Consider the following 10288-nt stretch of genomic DNA (forward strand, 5'->3'; position numbering starts at 1 on the left):
GCAAATTCCAGATTTAACAAGAATGAGCAGTACCCAGAAGGTCTCTCAAATGTAGCATTCAAATATACTGTTCTCATGAAAAGGAACGAGTTTCGGATAAAATCGTCAATATTACCCGTGAGACATATTTCCGTTACTTTTAAATTGAGTATTTTAGAAAAACTCGTGTAATTCCACTTTTATTTCTTCTCTCATTCCATTTCTTATTAGTTTCAGATATATCCAAGTTCAATTTGTAAACGCACACACATACAAACACGCCATTTTAAATTCCATATTACTCATTGCCTCATTGGTATGGGCTTTTAAAAATGCAATCTCCAGACAATAAAAGCAGAAATGCAGAGCAGCTGCGCTACTTTTCATTTCTTTGCAAATCTAACTTTCTAACGGACCTAGGTTCACAAAACGGATTGCCACATACTTCTATTCGTTTATTTGTGGACATGTTTCCAAAAAAGAACGACAATTCCTTTTAGCGTAAAAATCCAATATTTATTTTCTTCGTCGTTTCCGATAAGAACAAAATCAGAAAGTTTGCATCTAAAGCAACTATTACACAAACTAATTGATAAATATTTTCTCCCCGAAATACATACAAAAAGTATCAAATAGTATGCGGTTAAACTGGTTCTTTTCAATTCTGAAAGGAAACGAAATATTGATTACCTTTAACCAGACAATTATTACCTGCTGACAAATTGTGACAGATGTATATCCTCCACGGACAGAATAAATCCTGTTTGTACTGAAATTTACATTCTTACAGTGATGAACCAGAAATGCGAAATTCTAGTGTGAAAATACAACCATACAATATAATTACAGTAAGGATAGAAAGACAAAGAGCTTTGGCAGTGTAGTTCGGTATAAATATGTAAAAGAGCTAACCTTGAGTTGTTTTGTGGCATAGGAATGTCATTGTTTTGCTGCTTCTCTCATAATAGGGAAACATTCTACATGAATCTTTCAAGTCCAGGCGCATAATTTGTTTGCCTCATGTAGGAAGTATTGCCATTGAACTGTGTAAGTCCATTCACCTGATGGTTAGATAAACCCAAAAGCTGGTCAGTGTGATCGGAGCAGGAGTTTGCTCTCATGGACGGTAAGGCGAGCCTATTTGAAGGACAATACATCTGGGTGTTATTGGGCGAGTAGCTGGCCTGGGACATAGGTAAATGGGGAGGGGACGTGGAATAGGAATAGGCCATATTCGAAGTCACGCTGTTGGAAGACCTGTTCAACATGGCCCCCATCCCATTGGGACTTATGGACTGTGACTGAAAATTTGAAGCATCAGCCCCGCCAACAGAACAACTGGCCATCTGTCCTAGTTCCCCGTTTACGTGAGAGTTCAAATCAATCCCCGATGAGGCCTGCAGAACAGACTGTTGGCTGATGAGATTGTCAATACTGAACATCCGATGCTGAGCCTGGCTCACTGCTGAGGTCTGATAATGATGCAGCATAGCCGGGTGGTGAGTAGCAGTATGGACCTGAGGACTGTAGCCTGAGCCCACGCTTGGATAGAGTGTATTGGGATAGGAAGGTCTCCCAGCTGGGGTTGGAGTGAAGGCGCTGGAGTTTTGCATGTAGCCTGGGTAGGTGGTGATGTCTGATCGCTTGAAACGTTTTCGCCGGCGTAAAAAGCTCCCGTTATCGAACATATCTTCAGCTGCGGGATCCAGCGTCCAATAGTTGCCCTTCCCAGGGCGGCCAGGCTCGCGAGGAATCTTGACAAAACAATCATTGAGAGTTAAGTTGTGTCGAATAGAGTTTTGCCACTTCTTGGAATTTTCCCTATAGAATGGGAACCGGTCCATTATAAACTTGTAAATACCTCCAAGGGTAAGCTTCCTTTCTGGTGAGTTGGCAATGGCCATGGCGATCAGTGCGATATAACTATAAGGGGGTTTACCACGCTGGATTGGACGCTTCCTCCTTCTACCCCCAGAAGTTGGTATTAGTCCCTCAATATCTCCAACGTTCTCGTCATCTCTCTCCGCGATCGGTGTGTTACCTCTGGGCTCGGATTTGACCATCACCTCCTCTTTTCCAGGGGGCTCCAATGACACGTCCGCGGAGCTATCCAGCGGGCTCGAAGCAGAGGAAGCTTCGCTGGGCGACTGCTGGGACTCTGCAGTCATGGTGCACATGCCAGTAAAGTACGAAATATCGGCCAGATTCATAAACTTCAGCCTGTGATCTGCCCTGTTCACAGTCTGGTGTAGGTTTGCTGTTAGGAAGGCCGGGATCAGGTGCTGAACTGACGCCACCTGACTTATATGTCAGAGCAAAAGGAAGTCTGGCGCCACCCTATTTGCCCTCATTGTGTCAAAGCTTTTAATTAGCATGCCCACCCACCTTTCCCAAAATGTCTCCAAATAGGTAGACAATAACAATCCCACTTTACGCTTAAAATGAAATGTGAACTTTAATGTGGAATTTCGAGGAAATAGTCAACAGGGAGAATCCACAGAAAGTTTAAAAAGTGCGCGATGATGTGTAAAGCGGTTTGATGGATGGAGCTGCATTTACTATTGAATAGTATTCTGTAATGTAGAGTATTTACTAGTTCGCACTGTGTAATACAGCTACTTTGTTATGGTTGCAGTTTCCTAAATCATGGACTGTACATTCTAATTAATTTATTAAATCTTAAATACATTTGGTGTTGAGTATAAGTCGACTAAAATTAACAAGTAGACTAAATAAATATTTAGATATATCCTTAAAGTTCCGACCTAATGGACGGACTACTGTGCTGTAGAACAGCCGATATGATTTACATGCAAAATATAATCTATTTATACCACTTCTAAAATTATTAATTTCTAACCCACATAGAAAATTATATCCATATTTACCACAGGGTCTGTTGAATCATTTTGATGTCGGATATAATAGTCCATGGGAGTTAGGGAGGATATAAATTTGCCATGCTATTTTCCCAGCTCTCCTCAAACGGATACGAAACGTGGCTTTTTTTTTGGCTTGACTTAAGGTGCAAGAAAATTATAAAAAATATACGTTTCAATTCCTTTAACACTTAACAATGAACTGAATTGGATTATATAAATGTTATTTCAGGCGTATGTGGTGTGCATTATTTCGCCTTTGGTGGTTACAGGGTAATAAGTAATAAAGTTAGGCATCTATATATAAACAACTCTCGCTAGCTTGTGATTAAGTTGCGATTTTATCAGTTTCTGCGTCGAAACGAAAAAAATGCAAATCGTCGGCTTTAGAATCAGAGCTTTCTTTTCTCTTTTGAACTGGGGATAAACCAGTGGAATAAATATATTTTAAAATCCACTTAAACGAGATGATATTAGCTATTTATACTAATCGCAGCTGCTTTCAACAGTTGATCAATATATTAACTCGTTCCTTCCCGCTGCAACAACTTAGTTACAACACCGAGACATTATTTTAAAATGCAACATATCGGAACAGATAGAATTAAACAAGGGAGGGAGATCGGAACAATCACAGATTAAATACGAATTACTTTATATATATATATATATATATATTTTAAAAAACAGACAGATTATAGTTTTCTGTTTTCTGATCAGGAACAAGGTAACACGCGCTTAAGGAACTGTGAGATGAGAAACAAGTGAGTTGGGGCTGCTATAGTGACAGCTCAGTGTTTGGACACAAATAGTTAAGAGTATTGGAGTTTGGACTCGGAATGTGCCGGGATTATTATCTCTGCAAAGTAACTAGTATTGTTAGTCAGATTTCCACGCGGTGTGTTTCAGCATTAATGGTTCATGAATGGTTCATTCTGTCCTTAAGGCAAATCTTCCTCGCTTAAACTTTGCGGGTGGTGCTGTAATCTCACAGTTGAGAGTCTTTCTTTCTCAGGTAGACAGCCCGACTCTTCGGTCCCCAGTCAACCGCAAAGCGTTTGGATCAGGCCATCCACTTGAGGGAACTAAAACGACTAGGGCGTCTCTGGAGAAAGGCGGCTGTTGTTTGAGGCGAAAAGCAAGGTTTTGTGTCTGAAGAACACCATTCACAGTCACATTATATTAATAAATGAAATAATTTTTAAAACGCACCATCAAAATGTATCTCGGTGCTATACCAGTACATTTGGAGCTAAATGTTTTGTTTTCAATTCATTTATAGGTTCTCGAAAAAACCGAAGTTTAAATACTTCACTCATACATTGAAAATAAAAAAAACATGTATTATTGTCGTTTTATAAACATGGATTCTAAACTTTTTTTACTTGTGTCTAGACAGTGAAGTGGTATTTCAGTCATCTCGTGAGGCGAATTTTTATGACAACACCAAAGGCAGATTTCTCCAGTGCACGTTATCAGTTTTTATTTCAGATTTCCAGCATCCGCATTATTTTGCTTTTATATCACGTATTTCATCAGGCTGTTAACGAAACTTTCACTTCATTCATTCCATTCAAAGGACCAGGCGAGAAGTTTGGGCAGCAGCTAACCGAGTAGAAGTATTATTGAGTGTACCTGAACTGGACAGGAATCCAGCGAATACAATCAACGCAAGAGAAATTCTTTAAGTTTTGAAGAGATAACGTCTAAATAAGGAAACAATCTCTATTTAACTATTGAAGTTCTCAATTCTTAATTTCAATCCCTTCTAGGATAAGGATTTGAAGCATAAAAAAGTTTATGAAACACTACTGACGGAATAGTCAAATCTAATCTGTCACTTTTATGAATATGTCAGTATCACTTACATGGACAGTGATTTCCTCCATCACGGGGCAGGAATTAATAACGATAAAACAATATGATTCTGAATACATTAAAAATTAATGTCGAATTTGTGTCATCGGTCTGTCTGAATGGCTCTGTGCAGCACTAAGGAAAAGGGTTAGCAGGTTGGGAGCTAGCTATTGTCAAATAATTTCGAGATTAAAATGCCTTATATGCCAATAAATACGTACTGACGAATCAGTTTGCTGAAATACTGATATTGCAGATGTTATAATTCTGACACACATCTTTGAATAGCGTAATTTGATTGGAAGTGATCGAGTGGGAGCATCAGAGGACGGATCCCACAAAATAATTTCTATTTGTTGTTTACAGAAACAATAAATGCGAATCATTGTATTCTTGCAGTTCCAGGTCTTTTCAACGTGCCATTGGATAAAGGAACGCTGCTATGAAGAAGGAACTGTGTTCACTAAACTACTGGCTTTTTCTTAGTTTCTGTCTATAAGTGTAAGACGCATCCAGGCATGGAAGTAATATTGATGCTTTGGACAGACTTGGGCTTTATGGAGCGTTAGAGGTTTAATTTAAGCGGACAACATGAAACACGACACTCAGTTTCTTAGATACATTTTTAACATAGGAGGAGATATGAGAATTCCTGTTCAATCAGAATTGAGGCCAAGAGATCACAAATTAAATGAAATACTTATTGGTTAGATGTGTCAGAGACTTGAAGACACTAATTCTGAAATTACACATTGGGATATTAGCTCGTTACCTGGTTTTATTTTATCCTTAAATAGATGAACGCCTCCGTTATAATAGCAGTTATATTTTAACTGTTCGTATGATTGTCCCACAACATAAATTCATGCCTTTGAGGAATTGAAGCACATGTACAGTGTCTCATTAAAGAGCAACAGCAGATCAAGATCCACTGATAACTATTTCAGCAACAGTCTAAGTTCATTTAGAGTATCTCAGGAGGGGATGCAGTTGACACTGAACACGGGAAAAGGGGGGAAATGGAGAATGAAAAGCATGGTGGAAGACGTTTTTCAAGCCAGGGCAATTGACGAGGTGGAAGGGAGTGGACGGAGCATTCCGGTGGAAAAAGAAGTATGGTGTTGTAGGAGTGAAGGATATATAAAAAGATATAAGCAGGAGGAGATGACTAAGATGGAGAGGGGTGGGATCACGGAGAGCTGTGAAAATTGGGGCAAGAAATTTGAATTTTTTTATGAAGTAATGTTGTATTCATTGCCTATTCACTTGAGCTCATCCGAAACTCTGCTGCCCATATCTTAACTTGCACAAGTCCCGTTCACCCACTAGCCTGTGCATGCTGACCTATATTGGCTGCCAGTCCTAGAATGCCTTGAGTTTAAACTTCTCATTCTTGTTTTCAAATCCTTTCATGGCATTGCCGCTCCCTATCTCTGTAACTTCCATCCGCCCTACAATCCTCCAAGATCCCCGCACTCCTCTAATTTTAACGCTTGCGCATCCCTGATTTTAATTGCTCCACCATTGGAGCCCATGTCCATTGAAGTTGCCGAGGCTGTAAGTGGTGGAATTGTCTCCTTAAACTTCTCTGTCTCCCGACCTCTCTCTCCCCTTTAAGCTGCTCCTTAAACCTATCTCTTTGGCCAAGCTTTTGGTCAGCTATCCTAATAGCTCCTTATGTGGCTCAGCATCAAATTTTGTTTAATAATGCTCCTGTGAAGCGCCTTGGGACTTTTTACAATGTTAAAGATATAAAAAAATTTGTTGTTGATATTCCTAGTTGCCAATAACAATATATGTTATAACTGAGCAAATTGCTAAACTGCACCATAAAGGCATTAGGAGTGACTATATATTGCAGGACTGGAATCATATGTAGGCCAGATGAGGTAGGGGTAGTAGGTTCCTTTTTCTGACAGACATTAGTGTACCAGTTTGATTATTATGACAAGCTTGTAGGTTACCTGGATATTTTTCAGATGCGAGCTCACAATTTACCAGATTTGTCTAATTCAGTTTCTTAATTTACCAGGAAGAGATTTGAATTTGTAAACTCTGTGTTGCTAATCCAGTCTATAATGAATAATCTACCAATCCTATCACATACAGTGAAATAATGGGGCTACAACAGGGTGGGTATGATTGGAGTGTGGGCTTAGTACAGGTAAGGATGAAAGCTGTGGATTACTTGCTCACATGGAGGGTAAATTCCAACATAGACATGGTATTTACAGCACAAAAAGACCATTCAGCCAAACAGGTCCATGTCAGTGTTTATGCTCCAGATGAATCTCCTCCCATCCTTCTTCATCTAACCCCATCAATATATCCTTCTATTTCTTTCTCCCTCATTTATTTATCTAGCTTACCCTCAATGCATCTATGCTATTCATTGTGGTAGCAAATTCCACATTCTAACTTAAAAGCAAAATACTGCAGATGCTGGAAATCTGAAACAAAAACAAGAAATGCTGGAATCACGCAGCAGGTCTGGCAGCATCTGTGGAAAGAGAAGCAGAGTTAACGTTTCGGGTCAGTGACCCTTCTTCAGAACTGACAAATATTAGAAAAGTCACAGATTATAAGCAAGTGAACTCAATTGAACATTGAGTTCAATAATTTCAGAGCATGACAGCCCCCCATTTTACTTTCATTTTTAGTTAGTTTTTCTTCCTTTTTTTTTACATTCTTTTTTACATTTTTTACAATCTTTTTTTGCATTTATTTCATTTCATCTTAGTTTGTTCAGTTTGCTTACCCACTGTTTTTTTCAGGGTTTTTTTCAGGTTTGCACTTGCTGCTGTTCAATATTCAGTGTATTCACACCTAATCTGTACTAATGCTTTGTCTTTCAACACACCATTAACATATTGTTTGCCTTTGCTCCGTGACCTTTTGGTCAGCTATGTGGCCTGGTCCAATCTGCACCTTCTCCTTTGTTATCTCTTGCCCCACCCCCACCTCACTTGCTTATAATCTGTGACTTTTCTAATATTTGTCAGTTCCGAAGAAGGGTCACTGACCCGAAACGTTAACTCTGCTTCTCTTTCCACAGATGCTGCCAGACCTGCTGAGTGATTCCAGCATTTCTTGTTTTTGTTCCACATTCTAACTACTCCCTGCATAAAGAGGTTTCTCCTGAATTCCCTATTGGATTTATTATTGACTATCTTATATTTATGACCTCTAATTCTGTTCTCCCCCACAAGTGGAAACATCTTCTATATGCCTATTCTACTAAACCCTTTCATAATATTAAAGACCTCTATCAGGTCACCCCTCCGACTTCTCTTTTCTGTTCACTCTTTCCTGATAGGTATAACCTCTCTGTTCAGGTATAATTCTAGTAACTATTTTTGTACCTTTTCCAGTGCCTCTTTTATCCTTTTTATAATGTGGAGACCAGAACTGTTTACAATGCTCCCAGTGTGGTATAACCAATGTTCTATACCAGTTTAACATAACTTCTATGCTTTTCCATTCTATCCGTCTAGAAATGAATCCCAGTTCTTTGTTTTTGTATGGAATTAACCTGCAAAGTTACTTTTAGTGATTTGTGGATCTGTGTCACTCGATCCCTCTGTTCCTCAACCCCATTTAGACACTCATTTTCCAAAGATTTAGTTAGGCCGAAAGATCTGGATATTTTTCTTTATCCATCACTAGAACACTACAGCCATTGTGATATTTGCAGAATAAATGCATTAAAAGGGTAAAATATAATTGTTTTTACAAATTAGTAAATATATAATACAACACAACAAAGGTCAATCTATTGGGTGCTACTGTTTATGATATACTGCTCCATTTTAACAATCATCAAATTGACCTGCAAAAAAGGCCTGTCACGAAATTCTTAGAATTACACAAATTAAATGTAAAACACAGTTAAGTACAATAGTTTGAATGAATAGTACTCACTGAGGCTCTGAATAATGATAAAGATAGGCACTGTAATTTCAATCTCTTTAAGATGAATGATTTTAGCCAATCTTTTAGTTGGGACACTTGAGGAGAATATTCACAAGCTCACAAGGCAATTGTCAAGGGAGCTCATTTGACCCATCTTAGTTCATCCATTCAGAAAGACCCTATAGTCTCCTCATTGCAGCATCTAACTAGTTCTTAAATGATCCCAAGGTTTTTAACCATTACTCAGGTAGAATCTATTCCATGTCGAAGAACTTCTTGATATCAACCCTAATCATGTTTCCTACTAGTTTAAACCTCTTGTCCCTTGCCCTACTCTCTCAATTTAAAGGACTTTTCTACATTTATCTTTTCCATGCTATTTCCTTTCTCATAAACTTCTGCCAGATATCTCCTTTCATGGTTGAAAAGTCAAAGGAAGTGAATGTCCACATAGGCTCTTTAAATCATCTGCCATAACTTTGGCAGAAGAGCAGCAGAAACACTGAAAAAAAAATGAGTATAATGTGCCTTTTTCTGAAGTATTGGTGGTTCTTCCAATGTCACAAGACAGTCGAGAGAATCTCCTTGGAAATTCACCCCCTTAGTCACCCTAGTCTCTTATAATTCAAACCTCTAACATTAGGGAGCAGTTTTGTGTCTCATCTCTACTGCCTCCAACATCACTCTTGTGTCTTTGTTACAAGAATTGGACATAACACCCAATGTGTAATTTGATCAGAAAACATTTACTGTGTGGACCTAGCTGAGCAGTATCCAATTTACATTATATGGCTCCAGATAGGGAACACTCTGTTTACCTTGTGTGGATCGTGCTCTAACTTTAACTGCAGTGGATGTTCAGTCCTTGAACATATTCAGAGATTGATAGATGTTTGGATACGAAGGGAATTAAGAGATATGGGGATAGTGTGGGTAGGTGCAATTGAGGTAGAAGACTAGCTGTGATCGTCTTGAATGGGTGATCTAGCTCAAAGGGCTGAATGATCTACTCCTACTCCTATTTCTTATATTCCTATGTTTAACAGTCCTGTTTGGGATAGATTTTTCCATGGCTGGATACATGCACACAAGAATACCTCCCAAAAGTTAGAAATATAAAAATTTAGAGAGTGGAGAGATGAAAATATTTACTTTCTAAATATTTCAATTAAGGACAAATGGATTTAGAAATTGTTCTTGGGATGTCCAATGGATTAACCAAGCATTTTGCAAACCAGATGTGACATATTCCATATCAGAGTGTGAGATTACTCCCGTTGTTTTTCTCCAAAATCAGTTTGGACTCTAGCTCCAGATTTACATTGCCAGTTTAGTCTCAGTATGAACTGAAATTGTTTCCACATTAAACTTGCATCAGATTAGTAGTTACAGTACCAATTTGCAGATGATAGATTTATACTGCCTAGCTGTAAATCCAACTCTCCTGGCCACAAAATAGTTGCGTTTAGGATCTGACCCCATACATCCTGCCACTCCTCCTCCCTTTATAGTTGGCCTAGGTCTTGTTACCAGGCTTCCCAGGTATTTTGACCCATCCTTGGTCATGGGATGAACATGGTGCACAAAATAGAGTTGAATCCATAGGAGCTTGGAATGTGGAGGAATTGGTCCAAAGGTTTGATTCAGCCTGAAAGTTGGCA

At 38.8% G+C, this 10288-nt stretch overlaps 1 protein-coding gene across 1 annotated transcript; it reads right to left on the reverse strand.

The window, feature by feature from the left end:
- Positions 1-956: 956 nt before the first annotated feature.
- foxe3 (forkhead box E3) lies at positions 957-2189 on the reverse strand. The gene has a single exon (XM_068036424.1). The coding sequence runs from the start codon at positions 2187-2189 to the stop codon at positions 957-959; it is 1233 nt and encodes a 410-aa protein (XP_067892525.1).
- Between the last annotated feature and the right edge of the window lie 8099 nt (positions 2190-10288).

This window comes from Heterodontus francisci, chromosome 8, assembly GCF_036365525.1.
Source record: "Heterodontus francisci isolate sHetFra1 chromosome 8, sHetFra1.hap1, whole genome shotgun sequence".
In the NCBI taxonomy this organism is placed as follows: domain Eukaryota; kingdom Metazoa; phylum Chordata; class Chondrichthyes; order Heterodontiformes; family Heterodontidae; genus Heterodontus; species Heterodontus francisci.